The sequence below is a fragment of the Rhinolophus sinicus genome, chromosome X, assembly GCF_036562045.2.
Source record: "Rhinolophus sinicus isolate RSC01 chromosome X, ASM3656204v1, whole genome shotgun sequence".
Classification (NCBI taxonomy): domain Eukaryota; kingdom Metazoa; phylum Chordata; class Mammalia; order Chiroptera; family Rhinolophidae; genus Rhinolophus; species Rhinolophus sinicus.
In genome coordinates, this window is record NC_133768.1 from 24943987 (window position 1) to 24968080 (window position 24094).

General features: G+C 39.3%; 1 protein-coding gene across 9 annotated transcripts in view; it reads right to left on the reverse strand.

Moving 5' to 3' along the window:
• DMD (dystrophin) overlaps positions 1–24094 on the reverse strand; it is a 2125071-nt gene that overhangs the window by 207295 nt on the left and 1893682 nt on the right. For all 9 annotated transcript variants that reach the window (XM_074323908.1, XM_074323912.1, XM_074323913.1 and 6 more), the window contains one exon: positions 4808–4868. In XM_074323908.1, coding sequence (XP_074180009.1) covers positions 4808–4868 — 61 coding nt within the window. The remainder of the gene's footprint in view (positions 1–4807; positions 4869–24094) is intronic.

The following is a 24094-nucleotide window of genomic DNA, read 5'->3' on the forward strand; positions in this document are numbered from 1 at the left end:
TCCAGTTTTCACTCTTCCGTGAAGTGCTTCAGAGATATTTAGAAAGGGAACCTGATGAAATGCATTACTGGGGATTGAGTCAGCAGGTTTACTACTGAGTTTCATTAGTGAATGCCTCCCAATATTTGGCAAATGCAGTGTCTCTAAAGGAGGGAAGGACCGGCTTCTCTAAAAATCAAATCCTTTCTAAGGGACAACTGACAGAAATATAAGGTCAAACACTTCAGCCGGTATTACAGAAAAGTAGCAGCACACCAACCTTCAGCTAGAACTAATGTATGTAGAACAGGTTATGACCTCAATTGGTTTCTCCATTTCTGCACCAATGGGAGACAACAAATAGCATTTACTTTCTTCATGAGTGAGTGGAGAGTAGAGACAATGCTAACAAATTTAATAACCAGTATTTGGGCCATTCCCATCACAACATCCCAAGGAAGATATAGCAGCTGGAAAAGATCCAGGAAAAGCAACTAAGATGATCAAGGGGAACGCTTACTTTTCATTCAAGGACAGACTAAAAGCCTAAAAAGGATTAGAATTTCTCAGACTGGGAAGATGAAAATGAAAAGGGGTTAGTGAGGGGATGTGAGATTAAAATCTATGTTGGGTACATATAATTGTATTCACCTAATTTCACAGCACTTAATTGGGGCCATCCCTTGAGATTAAAGGATGTAGATTAAAGAGAAAATGAAATATACCTCTATGTATTTATATAGAAATCAGTTGATTCATAGAACTTATATACCTAAGACAAGGCTGAAATGGAGAATGAGAAAAGTTTAAGAAATCATTGGATATACTCAATGCCAACTGATTTACAAGGCATCCTAATTTTTAAAAATGAAAATTACTAGGTTAATTGACAAAACAGCCATTGGTGCCTGCATCTGGGTCAGAGTTCTGGGCTAGTTGCCCTGTTGCTCTAACCCAGTGTGCTATTTCTTATGCTCTTATTATGTCATCTCTGCAGGAACATACTGCGTGCAAGTGTAGGTTCCTAAATTCTTTTGACAGTCCAGAATACAGAAGAATAATTCTCTAACTGATTAAGAAAGCGCGAGCGTCCCAGCTCTTGGCTCCATTTGGTTTACCCATATGGGAGTATGTAACATAAAAAGGTGAAAGAACTCTTAACAGAATGCAGCAGCTGGTTAAAGGCGATTATATTGAAATTTTCATGAGTTTGACAGTAGGCCAAAAAACTACAAAATGGCAGAGAGTGGAAAAGGCAGTCGTAACAGGTTGAACATTGTTGGTGATTATTTTTTCAGTGGCAATGAAAGCTGTAATCAAATAACCTGAAAGAGATGCTGGCAGGAATAAAAGAGCCCCAAGGGAGACGGAATATGAAAACTGTAACAATGATGTATGCTATGGACTAATAAACTAGACAAACATGTAGGCCGCAGTATCAAAATCAAGGTTCTTAGCTTCATATGAAAAGCTGGTGTCAGGATGCAGGCATAAACACTGTCTGATTTGCAATCTAGAGTAGAAGACGTTGTTAATGACTTACATGAGTGCACAACTTATAAACTAACTGGAATTGTGCTACTGGTGTAGAAACCTCTTATTATTTAGATGATCATTTTCTCCCAGCATTGAAAAGGAGAAAACTATAGAGCATTAAAAAAAGTCCAGAAAAAGACACGTGGCTTTGCAGCTAGAAGCATGTGGTATTGTACTATTAGGTTGGTGTAAAGGTAATTGCGGTTTTTGCAATTATTTTTGACTTTTTAAACTGCAATTACTTTTGCACCAACCTAATAAAAACTCTTGACTGTAAGGCAAGACAGACAAGATAAGAAAGAGGAAAAATGGGGACTGGTTGAAATAATGTCATGATAAATTTATCATAATTGTTATTTGTGGATCAACAAGGCATCTCAAATTATGCATGGCATTTGCCAGTGCATGAAGTCTACTGAACCTTGTACATCAAAGTAATGTACTATTAATAGAATATCTTAGACAACAGTAATGTGGAATAAATTACAAATGACATTAATAATCTTTTCAATGTACATTTTCTGAACATGTGTTCTCCCTATATTCCAGCTTAATAGTTTAGATGTATATTTGAGAAATTATATAACCCCTATTTTCAAATAGATTAAATTATAGAAATTATTGATTTGCATAAAGTTTCAGAGATATCTTTGGGGAATTACGTAATTCCTCATTCCAAGGAATTGATCACCTCAGAGACTTTTAAGGTCTTTATACTCACCTTTCTACTAAGTTTTCCTGTCTATGGTTTTATGTCTCTTACCATTAAACTAGGAAGAATTATAGTCCTAAATTATACACCAAGATTTGAGCTCTTTGAATAGGTACCTGGCAAAATTGGAGTGGGTTGAGAGGTCATATCTGAAGCTAATTAAACAGTGGAAAAATAGAATTCCTATTTTTTTAAAACTGAGGATTTATATTATGTTAATAAGTAAAATAAAGAATTTAAAAAATGAAGATAAACCTGAAAAAAAGGTGAGAGCTTAGGTTTTTGAATTTAGACAAGACAATGTAATGAGTCATACTCATTGATTCTTCGAGCTGAAAAGGACCTTAGGGCGGCTGGATGGCTCAGTTGGTTAGAACGCGAGCTCTTAACAACAAGGTTGCCAGTTCAATTCCCGCCATGGGATGGTGGGCTATGCCCTCTACAATTAAAGATTGAAAACATCAACTGGACTTGGAGCTGAGCTGCGCCCTCCACAATTAGATTGAAGGACAACGACTTGGAGCTGATGGGCCCTGGAGAAACACACTGTCCCCCAATGTTCCCCAATAATAAATAAATAAATAAATAAATAAATAAATAAATAAATAAATGGACCTTATTTTATAAATGAGAAACCAAGGTTTGTATAGGTTAAGTGACTTGCTCAAGGCCACACAATCAATTAACACGTTGCGTTTGGATCACGAGAATCTTCACGAGGGACTTAAACCCCGCTGTACGCAACGTGTTTTCTTATTTCCAGATCTGTGCCCTTACCAATACTGCTACTAAGATCTTCAAGTTGGTGAAGGAGCCTTGGACCAACAGGAAGACAAGTAGAGAGCAGCTGCTGATTCCACAGAGGAACAGCAAGAGATTAATTTACAGGGGGGATTACAGCTTTTCTGGCATTTGTATCCTGCTTTTTTTTTTTTTCGTCTGAATTCCTTTTCACTTCCCCCCAGCAAGGCACTGAGATCTTCTGTAGTAGGTGTAACATCAGGGAGAAGACAAATATTTAAGGATTTAAGAAAAGAATGGGTAGGACTGGGGGAGTGGGTGGCAGAAGGGAGGGCAGGGGTGGATTCTGAAACCTCCAGGAGACTTTTAATGAGCCCCAAACAAGTAATGATTTGGAGAATAATAACTTAAAGATGTCTTGGATTCTCAGGTGGTCCTAAAACCTTGCCCACAAGAATCTTTATTTCAGCTTATGAAGATTGGATAAAGTGAGAGCTTTACAAATGAAGTAGTATGTCTCAGACATCTTAGTCAGAAACGAAAATTTGTCATGATTGAAGATATTGATATAGAAGATGTCTGGGGAGAGTTTGAATAAAATGGTTCCGTAAAATATATAGTGGATGCAAGCAATACAGTGCATGTCTAAATCAACAAATTATTCAATAAAACAGGTGATTAAAATAGGTATTTAAAATATTTAGAGTGACTAAATTAATAATTCTGTATAACAAACAATAAAATTTAAAAATAAGAGAATTAAAAAGCAAGATCAAAGTATATTAAAGGAGAATTTTTAAAGTTAAGAGATATCTTATCTGGAAAAATTTAATAAGACAAACTTTTTTTAAAGGATGTGTCTCTCCTTGAAGAGCCAAGAGAGTCCCCTCACCCCCATTCTTCTAACAAAATTGAGGCATGAAATCAAATTTCTTGAGAACTGCAGTAATGAAGATCTAAGACTGCTGTTTCTGCTTTAGAACTAAATTATGAAGAATTGATGGGCAGTGGAAGAATAAAAACAGACTCGATAAAAGATGGCAGGCCAAAAAAATGGACAAACATTTAACATTTTTAGTCACACTCATGGCAGAAGCAAGTTCAAAGACTTTAGTTGGTATTGAAGACTATTTCATGAATCCGATTAATTTCAATTGTCGTTGTGGTAGTCGATTCAAAGTTTAAATTTAAGTTGGACTCACACAATTGATGAGAAACTGTTAAGGTATCATAATAACTCCACATCCCCTAGTCTCTCTCTTCCATGTTGACCCAATGTATCATAATTTATATTTCATACAGCATGCTGCAGAAGGTGTTTTTAAGCACCTGTATTCCTTTGACTGACACAAACGGCCTCAGAAAACAGTATCATTTTGTTATTATATGAAAAATGCTGAGTGCTATATATTGAACACCTCAGCTCCACAAATCCAGGATTGCTGCTCACTGCCTTTTGGGTTCATGAAGTATTTATTCACCTAAAACAGTTTGTGTACATATAGCTGCAGAAGTCTTCCATCTTTGTCTGAAGAAGAAATGTGGGAAAACCCCTCAATATATTAAATTGTTCTTGTAAATATTCACTTCCACTACCAGGAATGTTATCTGCAGCTTTTTGTTTTAGTGTGAAAATTTCACTCCACCTCTGATCACAAAACACAACACATCACTGCATTAAATGGATTTTTCCTAAAGGCAGCTCCCTATTGCATCAGCAAATTTTCAGTTGTAATTTAAGCATGAGTTGATTATCTAAGCTTCCTAAAAAATTCATTTGTGAATATACAGATCAGCCACAATAAATGCTCCTTAAAGAATGTCATGTTTCCAACTTACTTGATATAGTAGGGCACTTTGTTTGGCGAGATGGCTCTCTCCCAGGGACCCTGGACAGAAGCTGAAAAAGGAAAAAGAAGAGGCATGGAGGTCAAGTTCATGGCAAACAGGAAAGACAACATTAATCTCCAGAATTACAATTTTACACTGATATTGGTCTGTTTGCTCAGTTGCCCATGAAGACAGGATGGATTAACCGGCTGTTCTGAAGTTTCTGTCCTAATCTAAGTGAAATTGAACTCATTCAGGCACAAAGATAAATGCAAAGAAAAAAATGTTCCGCTGCTATACCTATAGAACAGATAAGGAAGTGAATGAGTAAACTGACGGGTTTTCTCTTATGTGTCTCCATTGGGTGCTTGTCTTATAATACTTCCTGTTGCTGCTTCTTGATATCTTTTACTATTTGATTGACTGGGTTTTATTAGTTTAGCAGCTGAAACATCCCTCTGTGATATATTTATATTCCAAGTTATTGAAGCAAAAGTACTACACTTATCCTTCTGATATGTTTGTTTTTCTCTTTACTTGGCTTTTACCGATTTCATTTACCGACTATATGTTTAATTGGTACCTCAAAATGTCAGCTGACCAGCATGATCTTATTAGAAAAGGTAAAAAAAAGTGAGAAAATGGCACCTGGTACCAGAGTGTAATAAAACTTCTTTGATGAGTGATGAATCCTATAGGTGGAATTAAATTTCATGTACGGGGAATTCACTTTATAATGACTTTATTGTACGTTAGTCAAATCAATCATCTTTACACTGTGTTTTAAATGCTTAAATTGTAGGTTCCCCTCCCCCCCAAGCTGAACTCTAAAAATACCTTTCATATACTGTTTAATCTGATGTTTTTTTTCTTTCTTTAAGACAAAATAATCATGTTAGGAGGCACCAAAACATTTCCTCAACAATAAAATCTTCCTCCCGAATAGTGTTTTAAGAAACTGGAGTTCTAAGAGACACAGAATACCATGAGGAATACAAATATAAGAAGCATTCTTATTAACACCTAGCAATTTCATGTGAATGTCCATTTTTTTCCTGAAGTTTTATCCTGCTTATAATTTGAGGCACAGCTGATGCTGGCCATTATTTCCTCCTATGAAAAGCTCCCTTCTAAATTAGTCTCACAGTAAATTCACTCCACAATGTATTGAGATGTAACAAAACGTCAAAACTAATATATCCTTGACTACACTGTATAATATGAAAGAACAGCTTCTGATAAAAGTTAACTTCACCTACTGCCAGACAACTTAAGGGTAATTCAACTACAGATTCTTTGTTTCATATAGGATAATAGAGGGATTGAATCACCAGCCTTCAACCAGACACGCTGCTTTGTACCTTGGAGATATGTCATTCAAAAGATAGAGAACGTGGATTTGTATCTAGCCGCTAATTATTCCCTCTCATTTTGGCAGACAGGTTTTTAGTATGGGGGAAAAAAGACATTTATCTGCTATTTTGAAGTAGTCCCTTGCCTTAAATCTCTCTCTGCCCTTTTGCTATTCCTCTCCACACTGCCTTTCTTATTCTCTGCCCTACTCTCCTCTTGTCCATTTTTCTTCTCTAGGATACAGTTCTCTTGTCCAAGTGAGCTCACAGAGCAAATAAGACCAGATTTGAGAACTTAGGCTGGACTCCCTGACCTACCTGGGCAGTCTGATGTTATGGATACCTGAAAACCCAAGGTCTCTCTAGCAGGAAACAAGGTGGAGAACCAGAAATCAGAGCTCCTGGCTGCTCAGTGCACACTCTTCTTAAAATCACAGCATCGTAATGGTGACAATGTTAACTAGATGCATTGTGCTGTATACAAACATCGAATCATTATCCTGTACACCCGAAACTAACATAATGTATGTCAGTCATACCTCATTTTTTTTCAAAAGCTAAACAACATCACAGCATCATAAAAAGAAGACGACAATGCCAGAGAGCCTTCGGGCCAAAGTCTTTCTGTCTCGGAGGATGCTGAGTGTATTCTGGTAGCAGAAGAGTCATTCGGATTTCCTATATTATTCCTAAGCATCTCTCAGAGAGAAGTGTTCTTGAGAGGTCTGCTAGCTGCCAGACCTGGCAGAGGGGCTGTCTGCCTGAAAAGAACAACCTTAAAGCAGAAAATTTAGCAAGAGATGGAGAAAAAGCAATGGTGCCTAGCTGAGCTAATGGCTAGACATACACCGGGTACCTATTGTTGACTTTGCATGATTAAACATTAAAAGGCAAAATAATCCATTGAAATGCCAGAGTAGCGTCATCAGAATATGCTTGAAGTAAATCGTTGAAAGGATTGAAAAAGAATATCCTAAACAATTTTTAAGTTCCAGAGCAATATGAAATTTTAAGCTTTTATAATTGGAGTTCTTAATTTTTTGTAGCGTATATAAATTGTATATAAAAATTGTTAATTTTTGAAAAAGTCTTTTGTCCTTATGTGTAGCTATCCAATAGGTCCAACAGTAAGATTCAGTGAATTTTTGGTGCTGAAAGATGTGTTTTGCTCTTTGACTCACAGATTACAAACGCACCTAAGTAACTGCTTTGCAGTCATCACTTGAAACCCTGAAATTTTATGCTAAAAATGTCCTCGATGCAAGAAAAAAAAAAAAAAAAGGAAAATAACAAAGGCCTTCTCCCATTTCTCCCCTGCTTCATCACCACCACAGACACACACACTGGAACTCCTTGCTTTAGAAATAACACAATCGGACGATGGTTCTCTGTGATTGGATTCAGTGCTCCTTCTCAAGAGATTGTGAAAGGGTTATTGGCAATTTTGTTGGAGACTGCCACATAATTCTGGTCTTGCATATATTTCAAGTTGATCAAATGTATGGTAACTCTCATAAGGCTGTCCCAGAATTATCATTTCATTTCTTGCAGGAGTGCCGACGCCAACAACAGCTGTTTCTTATCTCAGTGTACCAGTGGAAGCTTGCCATCCTTCACAAAGCTAGCCTACGGAATAGACACACACATCTTTTATGCCGGATGTGTCCATTTTTAGTAGTCCATCCAAAGCGGATTTATTGGCAAATGGTTTTTATATGAGGCTGTGCTGCCCTTTCGTATTTTCTTATACAGATGTTCCTGTAGCCACTGTGAAATTCCAATGCAGGTTTGTGATTCAGATTCTCGAGTGTAAAAATCATTCATTATCATGTGGCACCAGCACCGTGGGGGTTTATTGGCTACTGAAGTTAAATAGCAAACTACACTTGAGTTTATTTATTTATTCCAAAACCAACCTCTGATTTTCCCCTTGCAGTTTGTTATTAAGAGCAAGAAAGGGTAGCAATTCTACCTTCAAATGCTTTTCCTCCCTCTAACAGGATTCAATATCGTGCCCAAGGTGGTTTTGAAAATCACAAACACAGGCCACTAAAACACACTTTGTTTAGAAGAAGTTCTTATTTCAACCATTTTGTAATGCATGACGAACAGAATGTGCCAAAGTGATGCACCCCGGTGTTAAGCCGTATTTTAATCCACACAGGGGCCTAACCAGAAAATTAAAAAGAATGCTAATGTTATTCAAACTGTGCCAAAAGAGCACTCTCTGGAATTCAGACCCATGTATGGTCATTAATCTTTCTACTTTTCTTATATTTGGTGGATTTAGAGTTTGATAACCTAGTTGTGTCCCCAAAAAAGTGGAGTCGGATTATAAAAAGAAATAATATAGCATTCCCTGGAGACAGACGAGAAACCTCACCTATGGAGTTAAAAAAAAGGTGTTAGGGAAGATTGACTAGCCCCTGGCCCCTTGTTCCTCAGAATTATGCAAATTCCAGGGATGGTTTTATGGACACATTCTAACTAGTGTAGAGCGATGACCTCTTTCCCACTATCGCCCCTACCCCCCTCCTCAGGTACCTTTTTAGACATTTTTTCCTCATCTCCCTATGCCCCATGACATTTTAATACCACAGAAAATACCGGTACCTCGGTTTTTTAATGTCTCCGTTGACGAACATTTCTGTTTATGAACACCGTAAATTTTATGGATCTATGGTAGCATTAGATAGTAAAATTCACGCTAAATTTGCAGTTTTAGGGGTTGATTTGAAAGGTCTGGAATGGATTAATCCATTTTGCATTGCTTTCTATGGGGAAACCGTGCCTTGCTTTTCGAATGTTTCAGAACTCGAACGGTCTTCCAGAAAGGATTATGTTTGAAAACCGAGGTATCACTGTATTGTATAGCTTTTTATGTATTTTATATGTATCTGTGCTTTACATAAAAAAGTAAGATTTTCTTTTTGTCTCCCAGGAACCAATTTTCACCACCTTGGGGGCCATATTGCTCCCATTGAGAATGCGTGATCTAGAGCAGGTGTGTGGGGGGAGAAAAACCTCTTATGTGCCTGAATAATTACCTCAAGTAGCTTATTTGATACTCATCATGACCTGTGAGGTAGGTATTATTATTTTCATTTTGCAGATGATGAAACAGTTAAGATCCACATGGAGTAGCACGTCTAACATCCTAGGTCTGTAAGTGTTAGATCCTAATTTTGATTTGTTACCCAAACTGAAGTCAGATGATTCAGGAAATGGAGAAAACAAACATGTTGCATGTCTACTAAGGAGCACTTTATGCTCCCTAATGTAACCCCCTCCCCCAAATACCTTATGAAGTCATGTGATTCCTTTTACACATGAAGACATTGAGGCTCAGAAATGATCAGTAAACTAACCCTGGTCATACAGCTAGTAAACAGTGCATCCAGGAGGCGACCGGATGGCTCAGTTGGTTAGAGCGCAAGCTCTTAACAACAAGGTTGCGGGTTCAATTCCCACATGGGATGGTGGGCTGCGCCCCCTGCAACTAAAGATTGAAAACGGCGACTGGACTTGGAGCTGAGCTGCCCACAACTAGATTGAAGGACAATGACCTGGAGCTGATGGGCCCTGGAGAAACACACTGTTCCCCAATATTCCTGAATAAAAAAAGTGCATCTGGGGTTACAACCAGGTCTGTTTAGTCTTTGTACATTATTCTATTTTATCATGTGTGGTACACAACAGGTAGTTTATATATATTTGCCAAACAACTGAGTAAATAAGTACTTTTTTGAAATAATTATTTTTCAATTATAGTTGACATTCAACATTATATTAGTTTCAGGTCTACAGCCTAGTGATTTGACTATTATATAACTTATGAAGTGATCACCATGATAAATCCAGTACCCATCTGATACCATACATACTTATTACAATATTATTGACTATATTCCTGATGCTGTACCCTACATCCCCGTGACTATTTTATAATAGCCAATTTGTACTTCTTAATCCCTTTCCCTCTTTCATCCATCCATCAATGCCCCTTCCATCTTGCAACCATCAAAATGTTCTCTGTGTCTATGAGTCTGCTTCTGTTTCGTTTGTATGTTTAATAAATATGTCTTAAAAGGGATTGTAATGTCACCTAGTCTGAGTTCTCTAAACTACGTCTGATATCTAAATTTACCCTCTACACGATTTCCACCAAATCCACCAAATTATTTTCCAGGAGCTGCTTGAACAGCTTTATTGTCACCAGATTCTGGGGGCGGGGTGGGGGGGAGTGGCTCTTTTGAATTTCCTGTAGCTTTAGTGATGATTAGCAACAGCTTCCTCTTATTCTGGTCAAAATCTATGTCCCTATGATCTGTAACCGCCACCACTGGTTCTGTTTTAGATGTCTACATTAAATCATCTGATCACTTTGGAGAAGCTAATTTCCAAAGGGCTAAGGTGAGACCTATTTTCATCTGAAAGAGAAAAACAGAGCCCTAATTCCTAAAGAAACAAAACAATACCTAACATCACTTCACTCATTATGCAACACATTTTTACAGAGCACCTACTATGTACTAGGTACTGTGCAAAGTGCTGGTGCTAATGTAGTGAATAAGACAGACGCAGTTCCTGCTACTTTGTACTTAATTACAGTCTCTGAGGATACTTTCCAATGAGCACATCTAGTATTCTAGCATTAAAACCAATCAACTGGTATCTACGGAACATACATAATGTGTATGGGGTGGCAGGGGTAGGGGCAGGTGCGATGTGGTGGAGAAAGAGGTTCCATGCCCCCAAGGACATTATTATTTAATGAGATCAGGTTTTAGATGAACATGTATTATAATGGGACTGTACCACTCAGAGTCCTGGAAGGAAACATGTCACATTCAAATTAAGTAAGTTGAATAGAATTTAGTTAAAGGGCTGGTCACAAAGGTCTGTGCAGGGTGTAGGGAAATCACAAGGGGTCATATTAATAATAAAAGAGCCATCACCACCCCTAGGTCTTTGGGGCAAGGAGACAGAGCCATCACCAGAACAGAGATGGGGAGTGAGGGGGAAGGAGAAAGGGAGGAGAAAGAGGACAGAGCAAGTGAGCCCTCCCCTGCCCCCAGTATCTCCCAAATGAGCAAGAACTCGTGTGCACTGGTGAAGAGGGTCATGTGACAAGATCTTTGGTTCAGGGAAGCAGGCTGGGAGGGAGGCTAGGGAATAAACATTCCAAACTATTCTCTGTCTTCCTACCCATTTCCTACTATGGCGCTCTATTGGCTGAGGCCAATCCAAAGCTACAGGGCTGGGGATCCCATTCATACAGCCCACACAGATCAACTTCTCAGGGCCCAGAGCAAGGCAGAGAAATGTGGAAAGTGAATAGGGAGGGACAAAGTGCAAAAAACAAACAAACTGTTTTCAGTCTTTCACTTATAAGTAAGTCTGCAGTGAACATCTTTGTAGATAAATCTTTGCACACGTTTTGTTAATTTCCTTAAGCAAAATTCCTAGAAGTATGTTTATTTGATTAAAGGCTATGAACAATTTAAAGGCGTTTCAGACAAATTATAGTCCTGCCAGTAGGAGTCTTTCTTTATTGATCCTGGTGGAAAGAGAAAAATCCATTTTCCACAGGTCAGTTGCATTTAGTTGGTATAAATCTCAAGGCACGTTAGATATACTGCCTGATACAGTGGATTATTTGAGAACATGCCCCTCACACCCCCACTTCCCATGATAGATTGTAAACCTTCTGAATTCAGAAAGGCACTCAGTATATTGGCTTTCTATCTCAAAGTCCAATCCAGCATATTGATAAGTCTCTGGAACAAGTGGAAAGTGTCCAAAACACAGATTCAGAAGAACTGGATTTGAATCCTGACTCCACCATCACTGCATGATATTAAGCAAGCCTTCATTTTCTTTTTTCTTTATTTAGTCAACCAGTATTTATTGAGCATCTAATATATGCCAGATATTATTCTAATTTTTAAAATTTAAGTATAGTTGGTATAAGAGCCTTGTTTTTCTTATATGCAAAATGGGAATAATGATATCTCCCTTCCCAAACGTTGTCAGGATAAAATGAGACAGTAGATGTGAAATTGCTTTGCAAAATGTTAATCACCATACAAATAGTGTTTGTAATCACATATCTATAGCATGCTGTCTGAATGATGGTAATCCTAGAATCAACCTCTCTGCCCCAACAGGGCAGCATTTGTCTTCAACCCTTGGACCCACTCCTAACTATCATTAACGTGCCACATATAGCATAAAGTATGCAGAGAGAAATGCCTTTGAACGTGACCTAACTGCCTAGGCTTATGGTACTTCTTTATACATTTCCATCTGCTTAGACCGATGGCATCTGCTGAACAGATCCTTCATTCTTAGCTAGATCGTCTGTCTACTATTCATCAGCATGAATGATGAACAGATTAGTTCATATTTGATACAATGGGAAATAGAGGGCCACAGACTGTTTTATAATCAGAGGATTATGATGATGAAAAGAGAAGAAGATTGCTCTTGTGGTACTATATGCAATGGATTAGAGGTAGGAGAGTGGAGTTTGAGAATTAGTTCAGAAGTAAATTTGGTGTTCAATGAAAGTGAGAAGTCACAGATGACTCTAAACGTCTAAGGCTTAGTTACTAGGCAACTGGGTGTTTTTTCATTGGCAGAAATAAATAAGCTTGGAGGTAAAATTCAGAAAAATTGTATATTTAGGTTAAAATATTTGGAAGGTGGGTCTTTTCACTGAAACTCAAGCGAAAGGACAAGACCTTAAGTACTGGATGATAGCTGAAGCTATGAAAATGGCTGGACTCTCCCCCCCCCCCATCCCCACTGGACTCTTTAAAGAAAGGAGGCTATTAAAAGAGAACTGGAAAAAAAAAAGAACTGAAAAAATAAATAAAAGAGAACTGTATTCTGGGGGAATGCCCTGAAATGGTGGTGGCAATAGAAAAGCCACCAAAAAAAAACAATACGTAAACCGGAATAAAGTGGGTGAAACATAAGACGGACAGCCATAGTGAGGTCTGAGCCCCGACGGGCTCCCGAGGACTAAGGCTGTAGAAGAGGAAGATGTGTTTCGTCACAAGATCACTGGAGATTTCAATAGGGCAATTTCACAAGAGTGGTGAAGGCCGAACTAGATTGCAGAAGTTGAAGGAGGGGACAAATAGAAGGAAAGTAGTTGTGCGTGAAAGGAAAAGAATGCAAGTAGAGAGGGGGAACATCCGAGGGTTGGTCATTCCTCTCTCCTGTTCTGCAAACCAGCCCATTTCATTCATTTATTTATGGAATTTGCTTAGGGTTTCCTTTATAATATTAAATTCATGAAAAACTTATTCCCACATTTTTTTTTAACTTCCTAAGGTCATAATTAAGGTTATAATACAGTGTTTCAGTTTTTGTGTAATTATTTACGCTGACTGTACATGTATCTATATCATATTTCCCCACTGCAATTGCTTTCTGTAACACTTCTATTTTCTTTTGATGGGATGCATATAGTTCCTGTAGCAACATTAAGTTTTCTGTCATTTAACTGAAAGGCCAAGTTAAATTTAACACTTCAAAACATTAAATTAAAAAAAAGAATAGTGCTTTATATGTCTATAGCATACATCAAAAGTAAAGATTCAATGAAAACTTTAAGATCACTTACTAAACTTTCAAAGATGGGCAGATTTTCCATAAAGATTTCAACAGCAGAGACAGATGGGCTACATTCCAGAGGGGAAGGTCACGAGAGTGATGAATGAGACCTGTAATGTCTGCCATAGCTGTGAAAATCTTTATGGCTAACTCAAATTCCTTACGAATAACAACCTGTAAATATTATATGAGCTGTCAGACAGATAACACTAAGCTCGGAGACCATTGCATATGGCGAACAGAATACAGATGCTCCTCGACTTACGATGGGGTTACGTAAGTCAAAAATGCATTTAATACACCTAATGTACCAAACATCATAGCTTTAAGGTTTAAAGTAGCCCAGACTACCTTAAACCTGCTCAAAACACATTAACCTACAGGTGGGCAATTATCTCGAGTTTCATCTCAAGAGGAATTGCCCTCCTTTTCTTCTCACCAGAAGCAAAAGACACAGATGGGTGTTTTGTGGACATGATGGCATGCAAAAACCCAATATCCAAAAAATGCTGGCAACACAGTACACTGTAGAGTATCAGCTGCTTACCCTCCTGATCGTGTGGCCAACTGGGAGCTGCAGCTCGTTGCTGCTGCTCAGCATTACTAGGGGGTATTGTACCGCATATCACAAGCCCAGGAAAAGATCATAATTCAAAATTCGAAGCACAGTTTCTACTGAACATGTATCACTTTTGTACCATCGTAAAGTTGCAAAAGCGTTAAGTAGAACCATCGTAAATCAGGGACCGTCTGTACCACACCATGGAAATTGTCAATGGATTGCCAAGTCATTCAGAGGATTAGGCTTGCATTTGATATGGGAAGTCCAGAGTTCATACTAAAGTACTTGGCAAGGTGACTGTGTCGCAGAGACACATGCTATACCTAATATCTAGTGCTGCTGGCTCTAAAATCCCACGAAGTTGAATAAACAATATTTGGTGGCATTGCTCATGAAAGAAATACTCCTTCAAACTGACTTACACAAAATTCCAAGAACCTCATTGTGATTATTAGGACATTAAGAGAGAAATCGAGCCTCTTTAGGCTAGCTGTAGGAGGATAGGTATCTATATAAATAGAGCTGTGACTGAATTGTGCTCGTGGAATTTCTGAATAATTTCGAGCAGAATTGGCTGATTGTATTACCATAGAACTTTCCTCTGGGTAAAGGTGGCTATAGTCTTTAGGCCATTTGGGTTAAGTCAGGTTACTAACAAGTCAGTGCAATATTGCCAGGTGCTTTTAGTGTCTCTCCAGATGTGCATTTAAAAGATAGCAGGAAGTCAGCACCATTTGCTGAATGCTCTCTGTGTGAACAGTATTGTATTAGGCACCAGGGAAATTTCAAGGAAAATAAAATTTGAAACCTCAGACAGTAGGAAGCAACTCAGATATTAAAAACCAAATGGCTATAGATGGGATGTACATTATTTAGAAAGCAAGATAAGAGTAAGAGCTAAGAATAGGACAGCAATGAAAGGAATAAGAGAGTGGCAGAGATGGAATTCTGATCCCAGTTCTTCACTCCATTGTAAAATGATTAAACATCTATACCTTAGCCATAGCCTCATGGGGTCCTAGCCCTTGACCTTGGGCTTGATCATGTTACTTGCTTTGGCCAATGGGGCTTTAGCACATACGATAAGAACAGACACTTGTCCTCTTGTGCTCTGGTGATCTGCCATGAGCACATGCCTCAGGTAGCCTCTGATCCTTCAGCCTGGGCCTCAAAAGCGAACACATTTAGAGACAATATGAACTGAATTCATAGCCTGGAGCCAAACCCAGCCAACCTGCAGCCTGAGGCAGAGCTTCCCAGCCAAAATTTATCTAGATCACCTAAACGATAGTTGACCTGTAGACCGTAAGCATGAGAATAGAAGTTTTTTATTCTCCTAAGGGACAGAAGAAGGGAGGGAAAAAGGAGGAGGTAGAGATAGAAATAGAGAGATAGCTAGCTAGCTAGATAGATAGAGAAGAAAGAACATCAAAGAGATTAAAGAATACAAAAAGATTCCCAAGCAGAAGTCTCCTGCATTTGTTTCTAGCCACTTCCTCTACTCCTATTATCCAAAGATTAATGAGGTTAACCCCCTTTAGTCACTAGTCCACGGAACCCCTTCTCTGAAGCTGACAATCCATAATGTTACAAGTATGAACTTGAATATGTTATTAAACTTCTCCAGTCTCAGTTTTCTCTTCTGTGAAATGGAGACAATAATAAACCTTATTTTACAGGGTTGTTGTGAGGATCAAACAGGTTAATCCATGTAAAATGCTTCCTCAGTATTAAGAGCAAAAAGTGCTCAATAGGGGCCGGCCTGGTGGCTCAGGTGGTTAGAGCTCTGTGCTCCTAACTCCGAAGGCTACCGGTTCGATTCCCACATGGGCCAGTGGGCTCTCAACCACAAAGTTGCCAGTTCAATTCCTCGAGTCCCGCACGGGATGGTGGGCTCTGCCCCCTGCAACTAAGATTGAACACAGCACCTTGAGCTGAGCTGCTGCTGAGCTCCCAGATGGCTCAGTTGGTTGGAGTGCGTCCTCTCAACCACAAGGTTGCTGGTTCGACTCCCGCAAGGGACGGTGGGCTGTGCCCCCTGCAACTAGAAATGGCAACTGGACCTGGAGCTGAGCTGCGCCCTCCAGAACTAAGGCTGAAAGGACAACAACTTGAAGCTGAACGGCACCCTCCACAACTAAGATGGAAAGGACAATAACTTGACTTGGAAAAAAGGCCTGGAAGTACACACTGTTCCCCAATAAAGTCCTGTTTCCCTTCCCCAATAAAAAAAAAAAAAAAAAAGAAAGTGCTCAATATTTTTTTTTATTCCTGTTCCTACCCCTATCATCATCATCGTCATCGTCGTCATCATCATCATCATCATCATCACGATTAATGTAGTGAGTTATCAGGTACTTATTCCATTAACTAACTTACTGCCAGTGTGAGGAATCCCAGGTTAACCAGCCAGATGAGAGAGACTGTATGGTTCTGAGTTAAATTGTCTATTAACCACCAAGGCGCGGGCCCAGAAAACAACACCAATAAATAATCCCTCTTCCCCCTCTTGCAGCCATTTTCTGACTCTTAAAAAATTTTGTGCATTTCTCAGAGTAGTAAAACATGAAAGGAGACAGATCTTCCTTTGGCATTCTGCTGCCGCTGTCAAGTATGCAAGTCAACCATGTTTTATTATTTTATATTAGTATTGCTTAGGAATTTGAAATAAATAGCTAAGAAGTTTTATAAAGAAGTAAAACAAGACAGTTTCACTTTGATTTCTATATTTACTTCTGATTTTTGAATTAAATTTCCCATTACCAAATGTACTATCTTCTTTTTTTCTATGTAAATTAGTGTGGTTGGTTCATGTTAGAGGAATTATGGGATCTGTCCTGTTTAAGACATAAGCCTTGTTGTCCTTTATTTTGCCCTAAGATAGCAAGGTTTCTAGTGAGCTTTTGTGTTGGACTCCAGGAATCACTGAAGATTTGGTTCAAAACGTTCCGTCTTCCCTTGACACCTTTAATAGATGTATCTACTCCAGACCTCCTGGGCGAGGTCCTTTGAATCGGTCTCTTTCCTTTGACAGCTGGTCTAGGTCAAGTTCCACAACATGAACTCTCACTTTTTACCTTTTGAGAATAAATCCCTTCTGTCCTTAACTCACACCATAAATGACCTCATTCCATTCTATTCCTCTTCTAATTTTTCCCCAGACATTTCCTGCTCATATTTTCTCTTTTCGAGTCAAATTACCCCCATGTTGACTAATCTTTCAATTATTCTCTTTCTCATCTGCCTATTTCTAGCTCATGAAAACATTAGCCTTTTCTAAAACCTATATTTATACTCATTATACATACATACATACCTACATAAGAAATCCCTTTTCTGGACAAAAGGGCTCTAAGGAGGTGACATGTAAAATTGGAAAGGGGAATATTCATCATATAAAATGACTAAGTAGAAGGGAGAACCTGATTCTTACCGCCAAATATATCTTGTGACCCTTGCTAAGTGAAATCAAGGGCCAAGCAATCAGAAGCAGTCTTTGTTAGATTCCTATCAGATGAAATATTCTCTACCTTGGATTTGTGTGTCGCCTCAGGCACAATGTACATTAATACTAGTCTATACAGAACATCTCATTTCCTTCTCTGTAGAGTTAATTCCTCCTTCCACTCTACTCTTACGACACCCGCTATTTACCACAACAGTAGATGGTCATGAATTTTTAAAGAATCTTTTGGTTAGAATTTGAGTGTCCCAAGGCCAGGATTCTGTCTTTCCCATCTTCTTATTCCACGTACCTAGTATTTGTTAGTAAATATATGAATGAATGCACGCTAACAGGCACACTAAGTCATATGTCGCTTCTTAGCTCAGAGCCCTCCTAAGTCTTCCTTTCTTACTAAGTTCCAAAGGCTTTTAACCATAGTCAACAAGACCCTACGTGGTCTGGCTCTTGGTTGGTCATGGATCTCCTGTCATTCACCATCTGGCTTCCTTGGCTTCAGTCATGCTAGCTTCCTAGTTGTTCCTTAAACCCTTTAAGCCATGCTCCCATCTCAGGGCCTTTGCATTTACTGTTTCTTTTCCTGGATTCCTTTGCCCAGCCCCCCATGTGTATGGCTTGCTCCCTCACTACTCTACTCAAGTGTCACCACCCTGACTACCCCATCTAAAGAGTTCCTTTCCCCTATCACTTCTAGTCTGCTTTATTCTTCATCAAACTTAACCATGGCCCGATTGACTTCTCCTATTAAAATTGAAGCCCCGTGACAGAAGAATTTTCTTTATTTACTGCTGTTTCCCCAGTACCTAGAACAGAGTTTGACCTATATTGGTCATTGCAAAGACATTTGTTGAGTGACACAATGCATCAATTCTTAGCTGGTTGCAAATAAAGTGAAGCTCAGAACTCTTTCAAGACATTAGAGTAGGCACCAGCTTAAGTTCTTCCCTATTGTATTAGAGTGGGAATAACCTTTAGAGTGCCCAGTTATTCATTCAATCAAAGCATATCCTGCATTAATCTGCAAGGTGTTAAATGCATGAAATAAAAAATAAAAAAGAGCAACGCATGCCTTCTACCTTTAGGGTCTTCACATGCAAACCCATTTCCTTTATTTATTTATTTATTAATTAAAATATATTTTATTGGGGAATATTGGGGGACACTGTGTTTCTCCAGGGCCCATCAGCTCCAAGTAGTTGTCCTTCAATCTAGTTGTGGAGGGCGCAGCTCACTGGCCCATGTGGGAATCGAACCGGCAACCCTGTTGTTCAGAGCTTGCACTCTAACCTACTGAGCCATCCGGCCGACCCCCCATTTCCTTTAATGATCTGTTTTACCAACTAGCCTTCCTTGTAACGCTTGCCTCTCACTGGTATGTATGCTGCTGAGCTTCAGGCGTAAGGCAAGAGGCTGACGTGATTTTATGTTGTCCCCAAAGTCCTTACCCATTCATTGATGGAGATCGTGAGGTCACACACCTTAAATAATGATCCTCACTACATATACTGGGCAAAAGCGTCAACCTCATTATGAAAGCAAGAGTAAATCACACTAGTCAGTGACTAGATGGAGCCTGTTGCAATGCCTTTCCCTCAGATGCTTCTAAATGTCAGTTACCTTGACTCCTCACAGATTGGGTTCCCCTGGAAGCAGGCTATAAGACAAAGTTTAGAGAGCAGGATATTTAGTAAGGTGTGCCCTTGGGATCAACACCTGTGAAAGGGAAAAGGAAGCAGGAATGGCGAGAGGAACAGGCAAGCTGGGATAGGGGCACATGGACAGTCTTAGTCAACCCTGCGGGAACTCTTGAACTAGAATGTTAGAGTTCTCTTGAACTGGGTCAAAACGGCCAGCTCTTTATACTCCTGCATTGAGTAGAAGCTGTCATTGGAAGAGGGGTGATCCTGGGAGAGGCAGGTAAGGCAATTCGTGAAGAAACAGACAGCGGAAGGTTGTCTGCTGAGGATACCCCTCTTCATTGAAGGTGTCCTGGGAGTGTACAAAAGTAGTCTCAAATGATTCCTCAGACATAGGTCATTCTGGTGAGTGTTCCACCTGACCCCATTGCCATGGCCACACATTGTCCTGGGGTTGGTATATAGGAGTAGTTCTCAACCAGGGACAATTTTGCCCTCCAGGGAACACATGACCATATCTGGAGACATTTGTGGTTGTCAGAACTGAGGGAGGGGGGTATACTGACATGTAGTGGGTAGAAGCCAGGGATGTTGCTGAACATCCTACCATGCACAGGACAGTCCCCCCAATAAATAGTTATCTGGCCCCAAAAGTCATTTATGTCCAGGTCAAGAAAGACTGGTTTACAGTCTGGCTTGTGGCCTATGAGGTGGCCTTAATCTTAAATAGATAGTAAATAGCTGACCCAATCAGATACTCTTTCTTGGAGAGCTTGACTGTAATACATAGAAATCTAGATGGTAGAGAGGTGGGGAAGTGAAAAAGATGGAGAGTGAACGTCGCAAGGCAGTAGAACTATGAGTAAGGAGAAAGTAGAGAGGAGAGAGTAGGTATTATACTGTGATAGTCTGAAGTCTGTAGCAGCTAAAGCGTAAACAGAGAGAAGCAAACATATGCTTCATGGTGACTGTTGTTCCCTGTCCTTCCTTATGTTTCCATGTGTCCTTAAAAGACCCCTCATCACCTAGGCCTATCCCTGTTCCTTATAGCTTTAAGGAGACACAGCTCATAACACAGCAGTATCTGTGGTAGAACTGAAATCAAGATGATTTTCATTGCTGATATCTGAAAGTATATTAAAAAATTCAAGAGTATGGTTTTTAAACCAGGAACACTTTATGTAAGTCTACGAAAGAACAAAATGCCTTTTGTCTTCACCTCCAAGTTCTCACTACAAAGTATTTTGGAATCCCAAACTGGTGGTGCTCTGCAAATGGAAAACATCCAAATGGAAAAACGAAAGTAATGATTTTTGCCCACAGGGATGTGATTCCACCATTTCGGTTGTGCAAAAAGCTTTATATTTTGGGACAGATGACAAAACACTACCCTAGGCCAAACTTACAAATGCCTTCATTTTCTGGGAAGTGTAAAAATATGCCTTTCAGAGCCAGCATTCCGCTAAAAAGTGCCCATGTGTCATGAAACTGATTCAGAATGATGGTGCTGGTTTCCCTTTCCTAGGTTCCCAGGTGGCCCAGTGGAATCTGTCACGATGCGGAAGACAAAATAAGAACGAAACAGGAATTTGCTTCATCTCTGCCATGTCAGCAGACTAATTTCCACGCAGGTATGTGATGAAGGAGTGGTGCTTAGCTATCAAGCTATGTGTCCCTGTTTAGCTCTAAAGCCAGATTATGATTATCACAGATTATCACAGTAGCTTCATGAAGTCTGGGAGAAGTTAATGCTTTTGGTGTCCCACTCAGATCCCCTTTATCCATTGGCATACTCATCTCTAGCTGCTGTGAGTGTTAGCTGAGATGGGTCCATTGCTCCCAACTCCAGAGAGCCTCCCTCAGTGAAATGGGAACTGCCTTGCTGTCCCCTACTCCCCAGAAATCCGTAGCCAATGACATTGGGCAGCAAAAGCCCAGCTCCCTTGCCTCAAAACGGGGCCAACTCTGGGGTTCAGGGGGTGCTCCAGAGCTCCCTGTGTGATCGGGCTGAAGTTAGTCTCTACCCCATTGCTTAGTTTTACTCCCTGAACAGCATTCCCACACCTTACCCTGCTTCTCTCACTCTCCTTCGCCTGCTTTCCTGATAAATTACTTGTTTGAGAATCTCCATGTAGTGCTGTATTCTCATGGAGGTTTACCCTAAGGCTATGGTGACCAACCATCCTTGTAATGCTAAGGCTGAGGTGGTTTCCTGAGATGTGGGAATTTCAGTGCTAAAGAACATCCCAGACCAATGAGGAACAGTGGTTATTCTACCTAAGGAAGATAGATATTTGGATCCTGAGCTTTTGGGTGATCTTAATAATGAATAACATAAATAAATTTGGCAGTGTTCTGCTAGGCAAAAAATCAATCAGTAATCAATCAATCAATCAATCAATCAAGCTAGCATCGATTTGTAGTATTTGCCATTTTTGTGTGTGTGTGTGGGGTAAATAGTCCCACTATAGATGATTTCAAGCTACCAAAGGTCGGTTTCACAACCAGCTCACAATTTCTGTATATTTAACAATTGGTTCCTTAGAGCCAGTATAAACCAGCTCCGGCACACAAATTCCCACAGCAGAAATTGAGAACTTTCCTAAGCGCAAATGAATGCATATATGGGACCAACGATGCTAAATTTTGTTACTAAGGATGCCTTGAAACAAAGCTAAGGTTTTATTGGAGAATGTATATTTGAGCTCAAGGAGAAAGAGCCACAGAAATAGGTTTTGAGAAAAGAATGTAATTATTATCACTGTGACTGCTTTTTGTGGGCATCTGAAAGGCTCTCGATGAATTTATGGAGGCATTACCAGCATCACTGATGGGTTAGACAGCATTTGTCCCAAATTTCCCAACACCCTGGGCAGCACATGACTGAAGCAATTAGCCCAAATTATTTTGCCCTGAGATTTTTACCTGATAGAGAGCTGTAGGCTGAAAATCATCTCGCGTTGTACCTACAAGCTACTTCCTGACTTTTATCATGATAACTTCTTTAAGCCGATCTGAAACTTTAAATTATTGGCCCACTCCTATTTCAAATTCATCCATCCCCTGAGGATAATGGTAGCATAGATTACAGCACTGTTAAGTGAAATGTCAGCAATTATTAGATGTGCTTAAAGTTTTTCCCCCTACCTTTTTTAACTAAGTGTGTGAGTAGGGGGAGTTGGGGTGTGTTCTGGCAACTTTCAAGATGGTAACAAACTTTTTAGCCTTATGTAGCAAGGGGAAACTGTAAACACTTGGGTTACTTTAACAAGACAGAAAACTTAACCAGGGAGCTGATTAAAGCAGTTACGATTATAAAGCCTGCAGGAAGTAACTGATCAGTTCTTTCTTTTTACAGTGGTCTCATAACCTGAGAACAAGATCCCTCAATGAAACTCACAGCTTTTAAATTCAGAACAAATAGTAAAAAGGAAATTTGTCTTATGGAGTTCCATAACCATCAACGGAGTTTAATACTGCAAGAGGTCACTGGGTTAAAAGCTAGAGAATAAAATTGTTTTCTTTTATTGTTTTTTTTCCATTATAAAAGTAATACCTGCTTATCACAAAAAAGTCTGCAAAAATAAAAAGAAAGAAAAACACAATAGTTGTTTGCATTTTGATGTATTCTATTTTCAGCCTTTTCTTTATGTGTACTTTCCTCTGTTTCTATTTTATTTTCCAATATAGTTGTGATCATGTTGTAACGTTGAAGTCAGTTTTTTCCCCTTAATATATTACATGGCACAGTAGAATTTTATAAAAAGGACCATGCAAAGTTCTGAATGCTATTAGTCCTTGCTGAGAAAAAAACATAAAAGGTCTCATTATTTATTGTCTACTATGTGATAATTACTATGCAAAATCTCATGCCACTGTGTATTATCAATGTCAAGAGGAAATTTACCTCTTCTTTTTTTTGAGGGGTATAAGGCAATTCATTCTGTAAATGATTTTATTGAACATCTACCAAGTACCAGATACCATGTTAGGTAGTAGAGAATATAACTGTCAACAAGACTAAAACGATCCTGTTCTTACAGAGATCAGGGTCTACCTATTGATTATTCATCTGTTCATTAGTTACACAAATACCTATCGAGTTCCTATAATGTGCAAAACACTGGACTTTCTGATCGGATTCGTGAAAAACATCTTTGGAGAAGAGAGGAGATACTTACACTGAAAATTAAACTCAAGATAATAAATGATACTTTCAGGGGCCGGCCCAGTGGCTCAGGTGGTTGGAGCTCCATGCTCCTAACTCCAAAAGCTGACGGTTCGATTTCCACATGGGCCAGTGGGCTCTCAACCACAAGGTTGCTGGTTCAACTCCTCGAGTCCCACAAGGGGTGATAGTGCCCCCTGCAACTAGCAACAGCAACTGGACCTGGAGCTGACACAACTAAGACTGAAAGGACAACAACTTGACTTGGAAAAAAAAAGTCCTGGAAGTACACACTGTTCCCCCAACAAAGTCCTGTTTCCCTTCCCCAATTAAAAAAAAAAAAATCTTAAATAAAATAAATAAATAAATGATACTTTCCTGTTTAGTTTGACTAAGATACCACATTATGCTATCAAGTTGATAGTAATAACGACAACAATGCTGATATTAATAGCAAACACTTGTATAGCACTTACTATGTGCTAAGC